The sequence below is a fragment of the Gigantopelta aegis genome, chromosome 7 (assembly GCF_016097555.1).
Source record: "Gigantopelta aegis isolate Gae_Host chromosome 7, Gae_host_genome, whole genome shotgun sequence".
Classification (NCBI taxonomy): Eukaryota; Metazoa; Mollusca; class Gastropoda; order Neomphalida; family Peltospiridae; genus Gigantopelta; species Gigantopelta aegis.
This window is the reverse complement of record NC_054705.1, coordinates 23,847,807-23,866,462: the sequence shown is the minus strand read 5'-3', so window position 1 is coordinate 23,866,462 and position 18,656 is coordinate 23,847,807. Positions and strand designations below refer to the sequence as shown.

The window sequence follows — 18,656 nt, the reverse complement described above, 5'->3', positions numbered from 1 at the left end:
GTACTCCCTCGAATAAATGTGTAATCTGTTTATTTGTTACTTTGGGTTTTCTGTGCTAGCCAAGTCGGTCTGGTTTATAGTAATTTCAGCCTTCTAGAGAATTATTAATAGACTCTTAGTACCAGCAAAAGTCTACAACCGAAAGGGGTAGCCGAACCCGTGGTCCCCAGATTGGGACCCGAAAAGTAAATTTCATTACAATAGGTGTCAGAAGCAGGTGGAAGGGAGACTGGCCCCCTCACTCTGAAGATAGGTGTCCTTAATGTTTCACCCCACCCCATTACCAGCTGAAAACTAAATGTTTAGTTTTCTCCTGACGATGTCAACATTTAGTTGACGAAATGTTGTGATTTTAAACTTGTGATTATAAACAGAGAATTTACTTTATTTGGTAATTCTGACATTAGAGAAGAAACCCGTTACATTTGTCCATTAGTAGCAAGGTATCTTTTATATGCACCATCCAGAGAGCAGGACAGCATATACTACAATCTTTGATAAACCAGTCTTGGTGCAGTACTGGCTGGAACGGGAAATAAACCAATGGGCTACCACTTGAAAGGTGATCAACATTATGGATGTATTGATAGGAATTTTTTGTACCCCAACCAGTTATCTTAAACATAAAGAATGCAACTAGTTTTTAACTCTTAATGGTATTAGAACATTATTTTTATAATACGACCAGTATTGATTACAAACAGTCTAAATTGCTTTATAGATTTATAACGGCGCTACATGTAATGATACATTTAATAAATCATAACTCTTTGTTTTTTTAACATTATTATCATTAATACGACCATGCAGAATTGATTATAAACATTCTAAATTGCTTTATAGATTTATAACAGGGCTACATGTATATACATGTATTGTGATATATTTAATAATTCATAACTCTTAATGTTTTTTTAACATTATTATCATTAATACGACCATGCAGAATTGATTATAAACATTCTAAATTGCATGCATATATTGATTAGTCAAATATATTTATAACAGGGCTACATGCATATATTGATATATTTAATAATTTGGGCCTCATGACATAATTTCTTAAGTATTTTGTTTTTTGAACATTATTGTAATTAATACAACTAGTATGGTATTACGTACGATCATAAAGAATTGATATTTACGAAAACATTCTAAATTGCTTGATATATTGTCATAATGGCAAATGGTTCCGTGCATATAAATATTCAATAATCCGACATCCAATTAAGTGGATTTGACTGTATTTAATAATTCATAACTCTTAATGTTTTTTGAACATTATGTAATTAAATAAATTGCTTATATATTTATAAACTCATGCCACCAGTCAAGTTATCGGCATCTTCCAACACTTACGATACATGTAATATCTGTTACAAAGTTGACATTTCAATAGATGTAGATTCTTTTTTATGGTTATATGGCACCACTATAGAGTACATTGATTTATTAATTATCAGCTAATGGATGACAAACATTTGGTCATTTTGACATACAATGTATACATGTAGGTAGTCTTAACGAGGAAACCCACTATATATATATTTTTTTATTTTTTTTTATTTTTTATTTTGTAGCGAGAGATTTTTTATATGTACTATCCCACAGACAGGATAGTACATACATGTAACACAGCCTTTGATATACCAGTCATGGTGCACTGGTTGGAACAAGAAATACCCCAAAGGGCCACCAAATGGGATCAATCCCAGACCGACCACACATCAGGCAAGTGCTTTACCACTAGACTATGTCCCGCCCTATTTTGAATACATGCAGATTCATTTTTATTTATGGTTATATGGCATCAGACAGATACATGTAACAAAAGACCAAGGAAGAAGTTTGTTTTGTTTAACAACACCACTAGAGCACATTGATTAATTAATCATTGGCTATTGGATGTCAAACACTCGTAGTCACTAGAGGAAACCCGCTACATTTTTCCTAATGCAGCAAGGGATCTTTTATATACAGGGACAGGAAAGCACATACCACGGCCTTTGACCAGTTGTGGTGCACTAGTTGGAACAAGAAAAAACCAAATCAGTTAAATAAATCCACCGAGGTGATTCGATCCCGTGATGCAAGCACCTCAGGCGAGCACTCAACCAACTGAGCTAAATCCTGTCCCCCAAAACAACCATGGCTGCTGATTAGCAGCATGGGATCTTTTACACACACACACACACACACACACACACACACACACACACACACACACACACACACACGTATGCACTATCTCACAGACAGGATATGAGAAATAGCTAAATGGGCTCACTGACAGTCACAGGAATCGATCTGAGATAAAAGAAGACTTCAACACTTCATGTCAGTACAGTTTAAACCATAAATTCTTGGACCACAAATATTTCAAGCTCAATAATAACAGAAATACATGTAAAATACAGAAAAATATCAAAAAGACCATTAACACTACATACGTATGTATTAATTAGTACTTGTACTACACTGATTAAACTAAATTACCTTTAAGTTATTATCCACAATAAATTAATCTCCAGGATGAAGTATATCTAACACCTCACGTGTTTACTCGCTGGGTAACCTTCATGTCATCTGTGTACACCGTATGTGGCCACTAAGTGCATGCCGCACGTGATACATCTACATATTGATTGACGGAGAGTCTAATGCTGTTGTCCATCACATATCACCCATATATCAACATCAAGACCAGGCTCGATATACAGTCGGACCCGCTCAAATGCCACCCACATGATGACAACATCAAGACCAGGCTCAATATACAATCAAACGTCACCCGTATGATGACAATATCAAGACCAGGACCCATATTCACAAAAAAGTGTAAATTTACGTCTACCACTTACGTGTGCCGTAGATTTACGTTTACATGCAAGAAGCACCTTATTCTCAAAGATGGTCGTAAATATAAACGTAACTTAGTTGGATGTAAATCTACGATTTAACATTATCACTGGAGTAATTAATAAAAACACATTAGAAACGATGGCTACCGGGTAAATAACAAATGCGCAAAACGCAATTTTGTTTGTCGTCTGCTAACAATAACATTGCGAACAGTGAACCATGGCATTTTGGTATTGGTGGGGATCCGCGTTTTGGTACGAACTTGAGGACATTTCTTAAATAGGAAAAGATAACTCAGGAGAAATTGGCCAAGTCGAAAACATCCGTTCGATCACGAACAAAAATATGTTCAAACCGTGGGTGTTCGCCATAGCAAACTGCTTCATTTATTGAAAATGCTGCTAGTTTCCGTAAATAATAGTAAATAACGGCGATCGTGCTTGATTTATTATATGTACACAACTTACGTACAGCGTTAGTTGCAACCTGAGGCACTCTTATATTTACGTCCAACTTTACACGTAACTTACGTTTTCGTTGTTTCGTGAATAGCTCTTCAGTCGTAGATTTACGTTTACGTGTAAAACTAGGCTTACGATATTTTGTGAATATGGGTCCTGGTTCAAAATACAGTCACGTCCACTCAAATGTCACCTGAATGATGACAACGTCAACACCTAACTCTATATACAGTCAAACCCACACAAATATGACCCATATGATGACAACGTCAACACCTAACTCTATATACAGTCAAACCCACACAAATATGACCCATATGATGACAACATCAACACCTAACTCTATATACAGTCAAACCCACACAAATATGACCCATATGATGACGTCAACACCTAACTCTATATACAGTCAAACCCACACAAATATGACCCATATGATGACAACGTCAACACCTAACTCTATATACAGTCAAACCCACACAAATATGACCCATATGATGACAACGTCAACACCTAACTCTATATACAGTCAAACCCACACAAATATGACCCATATGATGACAACGTCAACACCTAACTCTATATACAGTCAAACCCACACAAATATGACCCATATGATGACAACGTCAACACCTAACTCTGTATACAGTCAAACCCACACAAATATGACCCATATGATGACAACATCAACACCTAACTCTATATACAGTCAAACCCACACAAATATGACCCATATGATGACAACGTCAACACCTAACTCTATATACAGTCAAACCCACACAAATATGACCCATATGATGACAACGTCAACACCTAACTCTATATACAGTCAAACCCACACAAATATGACCCATATGATGACAACATCCAAGACCAGGCTCAATATACATGCAGTCAAACATGCTCAAATATCACATATATGACCCATATGATGACAACGTCAACACCTAACTCTATATACAGTCAAACCCACACAAATATGACCCATATGATGACAACATCCAAGACCAGGCTCAATATACATGCAGTCAAACATGCTCAAATATCACATATATGACATCAAGCTAGACCTACATGTACTGATGTACATGTACCATCATCATATATAATATAGCTCGATATACACGAGTCAAACATGTTCAGATGGACACCTCTGTAATGCACAGTCAATTTTCTTTTAAAGGTTAACTGTATAATAACATTTTTAATTTAAATATAAATTTATTGTATATTTTACACTTGTAAGTATGTATATTCCCAATTTATAACAAGTAAAAAGTGTTATTCCCACTTTTGGTTTTACATACATGTATGTGTGGCAAAGCATTTGACAAAATACATAGTACCTATAAACATTCCAAATTGTATTTCAAAACAAGGATAACACTGTTATTAGTAGGTGATAGGGCGGAATGTACAAGTACTTTGTAGCCCAGTGGTAAAGCGCTTGCTTGATGCATGGTCGGTCAAGGATTGGTGGGCCAATTATAGGGCTATTTTTCATTCCAGCTAGTGCAACACGACTGGTATATCAAAGGCTATGGTATGCGCTAACCTGTCTGTGGGATAGTGCATATAAAAGATCCTTTGCTACGAATGGAAAAATGTAGCAGATTTCCTTTCTAAGACAGTAAATGTAAAAACGTTACCAAATGTTTGAGATCCAATTATTAATAGCCAATGAATGATAAATCAATGTGCTCTAGTGGTGTTATTAAACAAAACAAACTTTTAACTTTCATATGTGATACATCATTCTTGATAATTTTTAGTATGTATACTACACGTACACAGTTGTAGGCAGGGAAAATCACACGTCACTATATTCAAGAGTTGACCATGCGGTCCTTTTGCCTTTTAGCTGAAAAATTATAATTTTAATACAGGGTTTTCAAGTTTTATAAAACTGAAATACATGTAGCCTTTATCAGAAATGAAAAATATGCAATGTCCTCTCAAATATTTTACTACAAGTTTTCTGCTTTTAACGTTATTTTAAAGGTACAAACCCTAGTTTTTAAACACTACAACATAGTTTTCACTATTAAAGCCATTTTTCGTAATTTAAATTATAAGTCCTTTCATTTTATAATTAGAATATTCATTTTTATATACCTGAAGTGGTTCTGGTCATCCAGGTTTTTGTTATACCCCAAAATGTATTTTTCACAATTTTAAAAACGCACGTTTGTCTGTGAAGTAATGGTTACTGAGACATGCTCTAGTTATTTTTAGACAGTATTTTCCCGTTCAACACCACCGACTTTGGCTTGTCTCTGTTATAACGTTATTTAGATGTGTTTGTAGAGCAACTAAAGTTAGTGTCTATTTTCATGGTCTGAAACTAGGTTCTGTGCCTTTAAGTTGCTGTAACCTTTAAGTTCCCACTTTTTTTTAAAGCCATCACATCTTTTAAAGCTGCTTACAGTCTCAAACGTTGTATACAGTTAAACCAACTCAAATGTCACCCGTATGATAACATGAACACCTAGCTCAATATACAGTTAAACCAACTCAAATGTCACCCGTATGATAACATGAACACCTAGCTCAATATACAGTCAAACCAACTCAAATGTCACCTGTATGATGACAAAATCAAGACCAGGCTCAATATGCAGTCAAAACGAACTCAAATGTCACCCGTATGATAACATGAACACCTAGCTCAATATACAGTCAAAACGAACTCAAATGTCACCCGTAAGATGACAACACCAAGACCAGGCTCAATATACAGTCAAATCCGCTCAAATGTCACCCATATGATGACAACATCAACACCTACCTCGATATACAGTCAATTAAACCCACTCAAATGTTACCCGTACTACCCCAAAATGTATTTTTTACAATTCTAAAAATGCACGTTTAATCCTCTGCAATAGCAATGAAAAGGAATATTTAAGGGTTTTATCCAAAATGCTATACAATCATTTGTGTCATTTTCAGAAAAACACACATGATGTACGTTGCTGCAACATGATGAATATAATGTGACAAATTTACAAAGCCTGTTTATGTTTTACACACATGCAACTACATACATTTACAATGCTTAAAACACCTGCGTTTAATTAAGAAATACTAGCTTCGTAAACTCAGCCTGTAGTGTGTATCACACAAAACACAGTTTTAATATCCTGTTCAATACTAATAAGCATAGATCCATGGTGTCCACTATCTTTGAAAACAAGAGGCCATTTAAAAAAAAAAGTATGTGGTCATATTTAAAGAGACATTCCTGAGTTTACTGCATTAATTGTAAGACGTTTCCAACTAATAAAAGATTTCTACGATTAAACATACATATTAAATAAATTTTCTTGTTTAGAATAGCAGTGTCTGTATATTCAATGTGTTTCTAGTCATCTTAATATTTGTAAGAAGCCCAAACTGGATTTTGTCTTAAATAATTTTGTACGTATGAAAAAACCTTATTTTATGAATTAAAATGAAATTTAACCTAGTACAAATATTAAAACGATCAGAAACACGTTTAATATACAGCCACTAATATTTCATGCAGAAAAATACATTTGATATGTAATTACAATCATTAAAAAGTCTCTGTTAGTCGATAACATCTAAAAAATTGCAGCAAACTCAGGAATGTCCCTTTAATGGATGCAGAGAAGTTTATAATTGCAAGCATTAAAAACAGTTGGCGGTAGATTTTGTAGATGGAATCGTTATTGTTGAGTGGTACTAATACCAGTATGCACCTTCAATGCTGAACTGGAAAATTATGTTTGGAAATGAACTTTCAGGGGTACAGAAACGAAAAATACAGTGAAACCTTTCAAATCCGGACCCTCTGTAAATGGGAATTCCCCCAAAACCGGACATTTTTCAGTCCTTTTATAAAAATCAGTACAGAAATTAACCTCTCTAAACTGGATACCTCTTAAAACCGGTCATACGTGGTACAGACGGTGCCCAGTTTAGAGGGGTTTCACTGTAAAATTTACTAGCCCGCCAGAATTTCTACTAGTCCGCCAGCAACAATATATTAATGTTTAATAATATTATAATATGCACTGTCATCACAACAAATGATATATATATTTTGAAATATTCTAATTAAGACAGTTTCTCGCATTTCTTTCATATAGATTTAAAAAATTCAAAATTTATAAAATAAAAACAAAATACTGTGAGTCAGAAAAAGACATATCACCTGTCGGACTGATAGTTGCATTTTTCAACTCGTCCATGAGAATTTTTACTCGCATTTGGCGAGCGGGTGAGTAATTTCTATCTGTTGAATGACATCTCAGCACATTTTAAACTACGGCTATTTGATGTAATTATAACATACATACACATGTACACGGTCACTTCGTCCACAGATAGAGGAAACCCACTTCGGCCACACTTCCGAAAACAGCCCTCAGAATTGACAATGGAAATCAATTAGCAGTGCTATCACAAAAAGGCATTGCAAAATTGATCTGTGATGGCATTTTTATCATTACTGGATACTTATTTGGTTATTATTTATACTAAATTGCTGTCGCAAGATGATCAGAATTTCACAGGCTGGAAAAGCAGCCTGAGATCTTTCATACACGTAGACGCTCCCAGACATGATCTAAAGTAAATATCACAGCCTTCAGTGCATCAGTCCATCTAGGATAACTGAATGCTGCTACAACTCACTGCATCCCAGACAAGCACTTACCACTACAGAGAGCCATAAGAGCAATGGCCATGTTTATTATATACTCTTCAAAAAAAGAAACGCAAAAGGAAAGGAAAGGAAAGGAATGTTTTATTTAACAACGCACTCAACACATTTTATTTACAGTTATATGGCGTCAGATATAATATGGTTAAGGACCACACAGATTTTGAGAGGAAACCCGCTGTCGCCATTACATGGGCTACTCTTCCGATTGGCAGCAAGGGATCTTTTATTTGCACTTCCCACAGGCAGGATGGCACAAACCAAGGCCTTTGTTGAACCAGTTATGGATCACTGGTCGGTGCAAGTGGTTTACACCTACCCATTGAGCCTTGCGGAGCACTCACTCAGGGTTTGGAGTCGGTATCTGGATTAAAAATCCCATGCCTCGACTGGGATCCGAACCCAGTACCTACCAGCCTGTAGACCGATGGCCTGCCACGACGCCACCGAGGCTGGTAAATGCAAAAGGGTACTAATGGGTTATAACTCCGATTTTATGTTTCCTACCGGTTCATGCTTTGTGAATATAAGGTCATTGCATGTCCCAAACACATTCCCATGGTTACATTCGATAAAACGCAGCTACTGTACAATAAAGTTCCAAAATGTGAATATTCGCAAAAATGCAGCCACGTGCAAACCATGTCACCACTGCACGTGCGTTGTCTGCACGTGCAACATGAACATCGACAGTATAAAAGTGCACGGTGTTCGCTTGCCTGGCCTCTGTATCTGGCCGACAGTTGACAATCCAGGACATGCCACGTCTCAGTGAACCGCAGAGAAACAATGCCATCGGCCGACTAGACGCAGGCGAATCCAGAACGGCCGTTGCCAGGGCATTCCATGTGTCCCCAAGCACCATCTCCAGACTGTGGGACCGTTACCAGCAACATGGATCAACACGTGACCTCCCTAGATCCGGTCGACCACGGGTCACTACCCCCGGGCAGGACCGCTACATCCGGGTACGCCACCTTCGGGAACGATTGACTACTGCCACCTCCACAGCCGCAGCAATACCAGGTTTGCGCAGGATATCCGACCAGACCGTACGGAACCGCCTACGTGAGGTAGGAATTCGTGCCAGACGTCCAGTTCGAGGTGTCATCTTAACACCACAACACCGTCGACTCCGACTGCAGTGGTGCCAGATTCATCGACAATGGCCTCAACTGCGATGGAGACAGGTGTGGTTCAGTGACGAGTCCCGATTTCTGCTCCGACGTCATGATGGAAGATGTCGCGTGTATAGGCGTCGTGGTGAACGTTATGCGGCAAACTGCGTGCAGGAAGTGGACAGATTCGGCGGGGGTAGTGTCATGGTGTGGGCAGCCATCTCACACACTGGCAGAACTGACCTGGTCCACGTGCAGGGCAACCTGAATGCACATGGCTACATTGACCAGATCCTCCGGCCACACATCGTTCCAGTTATGGCCAACGCCAATGCAGTGTTCCAACATGACAACGCCAGGCCTCACACAGCACGTCTCACAACGGCTTTCCTACAGAACAACAACATTAATGTCCTTCCTTGGCCATCGATATCTCCGGATTTGAACCCAATTGAGCATTTATGGGACGAGTTGGACCGACGCCTCCGACAGCGACAACCACAGCCCCAGACCCTGCCCGAGCTGGCAGCAGCCTTGCAGGCCGAGTGGGCCACCATCCCCCGGGACGTCATCCGTACTCTGGTTGCTTCAATGGGCAGGCGGTTGTCAACACACGCGGAGGCCACACCCGGTATTGACTCCAGATGACCTTGACCTTGGTGGTGTGTCCTATCACTTACTCACAATGGACTAGAGTGAATTGTGAACAATCCTGCAACATTTGGTAATTATCGGACTCACCATTCAATAATTAAATCAATTCTCCAAATGTTACGACAATGTGGTTTTGCGTTTCTTCTTTTGAAGAGTATATATACTGATATAGGCAGGGTAAAATATTCCTGACCATTACAGCTCCATGCATGTTTACCATTAAATTACCAGGACACATCAGGGAATATTTTGTTTTTAAAATGTTGATTATAGCAATAGTTGGTGATCAGCTGAAAACTGGAACGCGAATAACTAATTAAAGTTGAGAATTGTGACACATTATTGAACAAAATGTTCCCTGCACACATTACTTACAACTTAATGATTTTGTTTTATTATTATATATTTTTTCCAAATCCAGTGTGTATGGGATTTTAGCAGTATACTGGGTACTACCCCTCCCCCTTTTTCAACACACTGTCCAAGTGTCTCATAAGCTTATGCCCTACACTGTAAGATAAGTCATCTGAAAAGCAAGGTAAATATTGCTGGACTATTTCAAGAGAAACATTCAGGTGATACAAGCACATTTCAGATGGGGCAAGTACAATGAAAAGGCACTCGTCTTACAGGACAAGTACACTGTAGGTCGTTGAAGAGTACTGTATAGAGCTAATGGCTATTATTACATATTTTACATGCTACAGTACATATATGTAGGTATCATATGCACACACCAAACTAAAGCAATTATTATGACAGACATGAGGTAAGCAACCCATAGTCAGCTTTTCAAAGTATCACTGCATGTTTGCCTAAACTCTAAATTAGTATTAACGTGCCTTCACATATACCTACCGGCCTCGGTGGCGTCGTGGTTAGGCCATCGGTCTACAGGCTGGTAGGTACTTGGTTCGGATACCAGTCGAGGCATGGGATTTTTAATCCAGATACCGACTCCAAACCTGAGTGAGTGCTCCGCAAGGCTCAATGTTAGGTGTAAACCACTTGCACCGACCAGTGATCCATAATTGGTTCAACAAAGGCCATGGTTTGTTATCCTGCCTGTGGGAAGCGCAAATAAAAGATCCCTTGCTGCTAATCAGAAAGAGTAGCCCATGTAGTGGTGACAGCGGGTTTCATCTCAAAATGGTAAATGTTTGTAGCAGTATATACATCACCAGTGTTTCTGCCAGAAAGAAATTTTTGGGTATGGTGCTATGGAATTGAATGCAACCACAGTAAATAGTGGGTGGGGTGGAGGCCCCCCCCCCCCCATAGAAAATGGGTTAAGCTTAGGATTAGGGTTAAGAAAATCATACAGTAACGATAAAAGTAATTAATTTATGGCGCCATACCCGTTTTACCCTCTGGCAGAAACCCTGATCACTACGTGTTTCCATCCAAACAAAGAATATTTTTCCCAAGACAGTAATTAATACAGCCATGTGTGTAGATGAATTATTTACCTGTAATACATGTAGCTACAAACACTGGTTATTACTGAAACACAATAATACACAGCAGTTCCCAGAATCGGCAAACAACAATCTGATTACGATGTTTGTACATTTTCTAGGTATGCACAGTTCCATGTAAAAGCCAATGACCGCAGTTATTGGTGTGAAATACTTTGGGGCCATTACAGATTGTTAAAAGCATTGTTACTTATTAAATTAACCAGTACTTACAAATTGCTGCTCCTATTATCTATCATGTCAAAAGTAAACATACACCGGTACTGCTTTTCTGCTGGCTGCAATGTTTTTAGTAGCATCAAGGTTAAAGTTTTGTTTAATGACACCACTAGAGCACATTGATTTATTAATCATTGGCTATTGTATGCCAAATTGGTAATTCTGACATGTATATATAGCCTTAGAGAAGAAACCTGATACATGTTTCCAGTAGTAGCAAGGAATCTTTGATGTGCACCATATCCCACAGATAGGATAGCACATACCACTGACTTTGATACACCAGTAATATAGTGCACTGGCTGGAACTAGAAATAGCCCATTGGGTCAACCAAACGAGATCAAAGCTTATTTTCTTTAACGACACCACTAGAGCACAATGATTAATTAATCATCGGCTATTGAAGTCAAACATATGGTTATTTTGACTCGTAGTCATCAGAGGAAATCTGTTACATTTATCCTAATGCAACAAAAGGAATCTTTTATATGCACTTTCCACACAGACAGGAAAGCACATACCATGGCCTTTGTCCAGTTGTGGAGCACTGGTTGAACTAGAAAAAAAAAGAAAATCAGTTGAATGGGTGAACCGAGGTGGTTTGATCCTGTGACGCAAGCACCTCAAGTGAGCACTCAACCGACTGAGCTAAATCCCGCCCCAGCAAACAGGATCAATCCTAGTTAGACTGACTGCACATCAGGCAGGCACTTTATCACTGGGCTATACATCCCGTCTCTAGTACCTGCAGCTTCAAATGCATTTTAACCGGCCACAGTGGTGTCGTGGTAGGCCATCGGTCTACAGGCTGGTAGGTACTGGGTTCGGATCCCTGTCGAGGCATGGGATTTTTAATCCAGATACCGACTCCAAACCCTGAGTGAGTGCTTCGCAAGGCTCAATGGGTAGGTGTAAACCACTTGCACCGACCAGTGATCCATAACTGGTTCAACAAAGGCCATGGTTTGTGCTATCCTGCCTGTGGGAAGCGCAAATAAAAGATCCCTTGCTGCTAATCAGAAGAGTAGCCCATGTAGTGGCGACAGCGGGTTTCCTCTCAAAATCTGTGTGGTCCTTAACCATATGTCTGACGCCATATAACCGTAAATGACTTGTGTTGAGTGCGTCGTTAAATAAAACTTTTTTTTTTTTTTTGGGATGTACATGAAGAGTTCAACACATTATTTATCAATTTACATTGTTTTGAGAAAAACATAATTTAATAAACTGCAACATGACATAGTATGTATGTACTCTTTAATTGTGTAGATTGTATTTTCATGGAAACTTTGACACTGTGGAGTTATATACATGTATAATAACATCATATTAAAACAGACATATTATATAATTTTGGAAACGAATATTCAACTCTTCTTGCATGCATGCACGCAGGGCTAGCTATGGGTGAGCAAAATATTTCGTCTAATTGTCTATTAAACTTGAAAAATAACAGAAAGCAACAGTTATTTTCTAAAAAATGTTAATTATTACATGAAATTTACACAAATCAACAGTAAGATGTATCTGAAATTTAGTAAGTATTAAGAATGGAGCTGCATGCATATACATTAATTGTTCTACTATTATACTCAACATTTGGGAGAAAATTTACTTAAATTATTATTTATGACGGAATGTTTCCAAGAATCCATTAAACCTACATGTAGCTGAATACCATACAGGGCTGTTGGGTATGGGGTGGGGGGAGAGGGTGTTACAGATTGCATCATCTCTCTTTGAAACTAACAGGAAACCCATTGAAAATATCAGTTACATGTACAGTAGTTTGTTTTGTTTAACACTAACACAGAACATTGATCAACAGCAACTGGATGTCAAACATTTGTTAATTATGACACACATTCTTAATCAGAGGAAAGCTGTAAATGTTTTTCATCAAAGCCTTTGATATACCAGTTGTGAGGCACTAGTTGGAATGAGAAAAATCCTTCTGGTCCCAGTGTTTCTGCCAGAACATATTTTGTGGGTATATAGTGCTATGAAATTGAATGCAACCACAATCAACAAGGAGTATAGGAGGTCTCCCCCAGAAAGAAAATGGGTTAAGTTTAGGGTTAGTGTTAAGAAAATCATACAGTCATTATAAGAGTAATTAATTTTGTCAAAAGGTTAAAAAAAAACCCATCTGCCCCAAAATTTGGGTATTGCTCCATTCCCACTTTACCCAATGGCAGAACCCTGGGTCCATTGAGCAGGCCCTAATCTGACTGATGAAATAGAACTACATCTGTATATACCTGTACATGTACATGTATATACATGTATATATTTTTGTCAAAAGTTTGCTCAAGTTATTACAAGTATATATGCATTGTATAGTTCAAAGTCAAAGTCAACGTGACATTTTGGATGTACTCCAAAATCAAAAACAAAATCACACAACTGACGTCAAGACACCAACATGTTTAGCGTCATAGCTGACATAACATACTGTCGATCTATTGTTTTACTTTAGTGTGTCATATGAGGTGACCAGTCAAGCGTCAATTGTTTATAGTTCTTGGCCAGATTCATTTCAGTATCCAGTAAATTATTGAGTAATATGCCAGAAAATACTATTATTACTTTCATTTTAACATAAGAACAACACATTAATTATCAGTTACTTAATAATATCGCATTTTAAAGGAAAATATTCAATTGTTTTGCTTTAATTGTAATACTGGACGTCGTATAAAACAATAGATAATAAAATAAGCTGCAATTGTTTCAAGACTTAGTGCATAAATCGTAATGTTTCCTAATGAATATGGCGAACAACAAAACATTATTAAATGTACTAATATATATAAAGTTTGTTTTGTTTAACGAATCCACTAGAGCACATTGATTAATTAATCATCAGCTAATGAATGTCAAACATTTGGTAATTCTAACATCATCAGAGGAAACCTGCCACATTTTTCCATTAGCAGCAAGGGATCTTTTATATGCATTTTCCCACAGATAGGAAAACACATACCTTTGATGTATACCTGCCTCACTAGAACTGTTTAGTTACTTCATGAATGGTATTTTGGTGTCTACATATAAATACACACAGGTAGGTACCCCTCCCTCAAACACATAAATTAAATAGCTATAGGCTAGCCACCAACTTCAAAACTTGGCTGACAGGATCTATAGTCGTTCCCACCATGGAATGTTCTTTTCTTATTATGGTATGTACTACAAGTTATATACTCTTCAAAAAAAGAAACGCAAAAGGGTACAAATGGGTTATAACTCCGATTTTATGTTTCCTACCGGTTCATGCTTTGTGAATACAAGGTCATTGCATGTCCCAAACACATTCCCACGGTTACATTCGATAAAACGCAGCTACTGTACAATAAAGTTCCAAAATGTGAATATTCGCAAAAACGCAGCCACGTGCAAACCATGTCACCACTGCACGTGCGTTGTCTGCACGTGCAACATGAACACTGACAGTATAAAAGTGCAGGGTGTTCGCTTGCCTGGCCTCTGTATCTGGCCGACAGTTGACAATCCAGGACATGCCACGTCTCAGTGAACCGCAGAGAAACAATGCCATCGGCCGACTAGACGCAGGCGAATCCAGAACGGCCGTTGCCAGGGCATTCCATGTGTCCCCAAGCACCATCTCCAGACTGTGGGACCGTTACCAGCAACATGGATCAACACGTGACCTCCCTAGATCCGGTCGACCACGGGTCACTACCCCCGGGCAGGACCGCTACATCCGGGTATGCCACCTTCGGGAACGATTGACTACTGCCACCTCCACAGCCGCAGCAATACCATGTTTGCGCAGGATATCCGACCAGACCGTACGGAACCGCCTACATGAGGTAGGAATTCGTGCCAGACGTCCAGTTCGAGGTGTCATCTTAACACCACAACACCGTCGACTCCGACTGCAGTGGTGCCAGATTCATCGACAATGGCCTCAACTGCGATGGAGACAGGTGTGGTTCAGTGACGAGTCCCGATTTCTGCTCCGACGTCATGATGGAAGATGTCGGGTGTATAGGCGTCGTGGTGAACGTTATGCGGCAAACTGCGTGCAGGAAGTGGACAGATTCGGCGGGGGTAGTGTCATGGTGTGGGCAGCCATCTCACACACTGGCAGAATTGACCTGGTCCACGTGCAGGGCAACCTGAATGCACAGGGCTACATTGACCAGAGCCTCTGGCCACACATCGTTCCAGTTATGGCCAACGACAACGCAGTGTTCCAACATGACAACGCCAGGCCTCACACAGCACGTCTCACAACGGCTTTCCTACAGAACAACAACATTAATGTCCTTCCTTGGCCATCGATATCACCGGATTTGAACCCAATTGAGCATCTATGGGACGAGTTGGACCGACGCCTCCGACAGCGACAACCACAGCCCCAGACCCTGCCCGAGCTGGCAGCAGCCTTGCAGGCCGAGTGGGCCACCATCCCCCGGGACGTCATCCGTACTCTGGTTGCTTCAATGGGCAGGCGGTGCCAGGCAGTTGTCAACACACGCGGAGGCCACACCCGGTATTGACTCCAGATGACCGTGACCTTGGTGGTGTGTCCTATCACTTACTCACAATGGACTAGAGTGAATTGTGAACAATCCTGCAACATTTGGTAATTATCGGACTCATGCACCATTCAATAATTAAATCAATTCTCCAAATGTTACGACAATGTGGTTTTGCGTTTCTTCTTTTGAAGAGTATATATTTCTGAGCCAACTGTTTTCTATATACATTGTAGCACATAAAAAGAGTGTGGGGTTGGGTTGGGTTTTTTTTAATTTCTTTTATTTTCAAAACACTTTTACTTTCCTTCTTATGTTAAATCAAACTGAAATTATTTACAATAAACAAAGTTCATGGAGGCTGGGAATCCTTAAGAGTATTCCACAAAAAAGCAAAATGGCAGATGGCAGAAATGCATGGTTTTACCCTATGCGATCTCACCGAAGTCGATACTGGTGACATCATTACAGTCTCATATGTGGAAACTGTGTCACTTTAATGGGGGTTTTCACAAATTGTGTCTGAACAAAATTTGGGGAAAATGTAACGGTAATTAAAGGTAGGATAGTAATTTATCATATAGTTGTTAACAATTTGGTTGGGACTTTAGGTCAAATGATAAAGCCGATATCTTAGTACAGTAACCAGTTATTCCCTATATGTAGGCCTATATATTCGGGAGTTTCTTTGGCATTTTGTTTTGTTTGTGGGGTTTTGAGGAGGGTGCGGTATGGTTTTTTAAATAGTTTTTTGTGGGTTTTCAAATTTGCTATTAATTCTGTAATGATCGTGCCATCTATTTTTGTTCTACCTTGGCTGGGGATCACTGAATATACATGCATGATTTGAAATCATATTTTCAAACTTTCAAAACTTGGCATAGCCTACCACCCTAACTTACTTTTTCTGTTTCCTTTACACTTTCTTCTGTTCCTTTTTCCATATTAAAAAGAATAAAACAAAAGAAATAATTAAACTTCTACACATATACTACTAAAAAAACATGTTTAAAGTTAACTTCTTTTTATAATTAATGTTAATAAAACTTCTTTTGTCTTTTTTCTATTTACAAATTAACCAGTACTCAGTCACTTGTATAATGCATAATGTTACACACATTAATTTATACATTGTAGAAACCAGTGTATGGTTCCCACTAAAAACCGGTAACAATTAGAGCTACACATGTACATGTACAAAGGCTACTTTCAGTGTATGCAATACTGGGGAAGTAAACCAAACACTGGTTTTGAAATGAATAATACTTGACATATACATACCATGCTCCAGTGGTGTCGTTAAACAAAACAAACTTTTTAATTTTTATTATACATATTATTATTGTTATTTTTTATGAATACCAAGGGCCATCTAAAAATGTTTCACTCACAACTTGATATTTCACATGCACAATCTGAGCTAGGACTGGGGAATCAACGTCATGTTATGACATCGCTTCCTAAAATTAAATCATTACCTTGTTATTACATGTGTGCTTCGTATGATTTCTATTAACTCGGTTATGTTGAACCATGTGGATAATAAAGAAATCAATTGAAGCACTTCCATATGTATGCAATGCGTGTTGAATAATGCACAATACATATGTAGGCCTACATGAATTCCCAAACTCCTCTGTGATCGTTCCAATACACATCACATGCATAATATACATCACATGCACAATACACATCACAAGCACAATACACATCACAAGCACAATAATATGTACCCACGGATTCCTAGCTTAAGTATGTCGTAAAGGGATTTTATAGAAACCAAAATGGGAATTGTAAACTTTTTAAATGTGTTGTAACCTATATATACACATGTAGGTTACCAAGCACCTAATGTATGGTATCCTGTATATGGGTTAATTCTATTCCTGGGTGTGGCAAGGTAATTACAGCTACACTAGAGTACTCATCTGGGTTAATTAATGACTATTTAGAAACGAACTACATATGGCTTAACGTCAGATAACTTCATGGTGTCGCTTACTGTACATACATATATATACAAGTGCGTGGGTAGGGGGCAGAGTTTAAATATCTATACACTTTATTTTGAGGGAGGGGTTGGTAGGGCAACAGAAGGGGTGGGTCCAGCATTTAGTAATGGGGGTGGGGGTCACAGAATTCTAAAAAGGGCAAATTTGGATTTGCCAAAGGCAAATGAGCTGAGCTCCCAAAGGGATTGAGATCTGCATGAAGATTTGGGGGCATGTGAAGAGATTTTTATAAGTCTAGTGGACAATAGTGAAAGTCTAAAAATACATTTCGAAATGTCTGTCGATAGATTACGATGACTCTGTACAACAAGAATTATTACTGTGAATTCAAAGATTTAAAATTGTCCATAAGACTCAAATCAGCAGTCACAACTAAATGACGTACATACATGTATGTCATGATAATTTTAAACAGTACAATTTTATACAATGAAGTCTTGAACGAATTCCTTTAAATGAGTAAATTCAGAGATGATTTATTTCCACAATGAACCTGAAGGGAAACCATCAGTCAGAAACAAAGTTTGTTTTGTTTAATGACACCACTAGAGCACACTGATTAATCAATCATCGGATATTGGATGTCAAACATTTGATAATTCTGACAGTCTTAGAGAGGAAACCCGCTACAAGTTTCCATTAGTAGCAAGGGA

The 18,656-nt window shown here is 38.4% G+C and overlaps 1 protein-coding gene across 4 annotated transcripts in view; it reads right to left on the bottom strand.

Moving 5' to 3' along the window:
- Window positions 1-18,656, bottom strand: part of LOC121377135 (cAMP-dependent protein kinase inhibitor alpha-like) — a 78,891-nt gene that overhangs the window by 37,848 nt on the left and 22,387 nt on the right. Inside the window, exon 1 of one of the 4 annotated variants that reach the window (XM_041505025.1) lies at window positions 16,894-18,189. The exons of the other annotated variants lie outside the window; for them this stretch is intronic. Coding sequence (XP_041360959.1) covers window positions 16,894-16,935 — 42 coding nt within the window. The 5' untranslated portion in view covers window positions 16,936-18,189. Of the gene's footprint in view, window positions 1-16,893; window positions 18,190-18,656 lie in introns of those variants that run through there. 4 annotated transcript variants of the gene reach the window in all.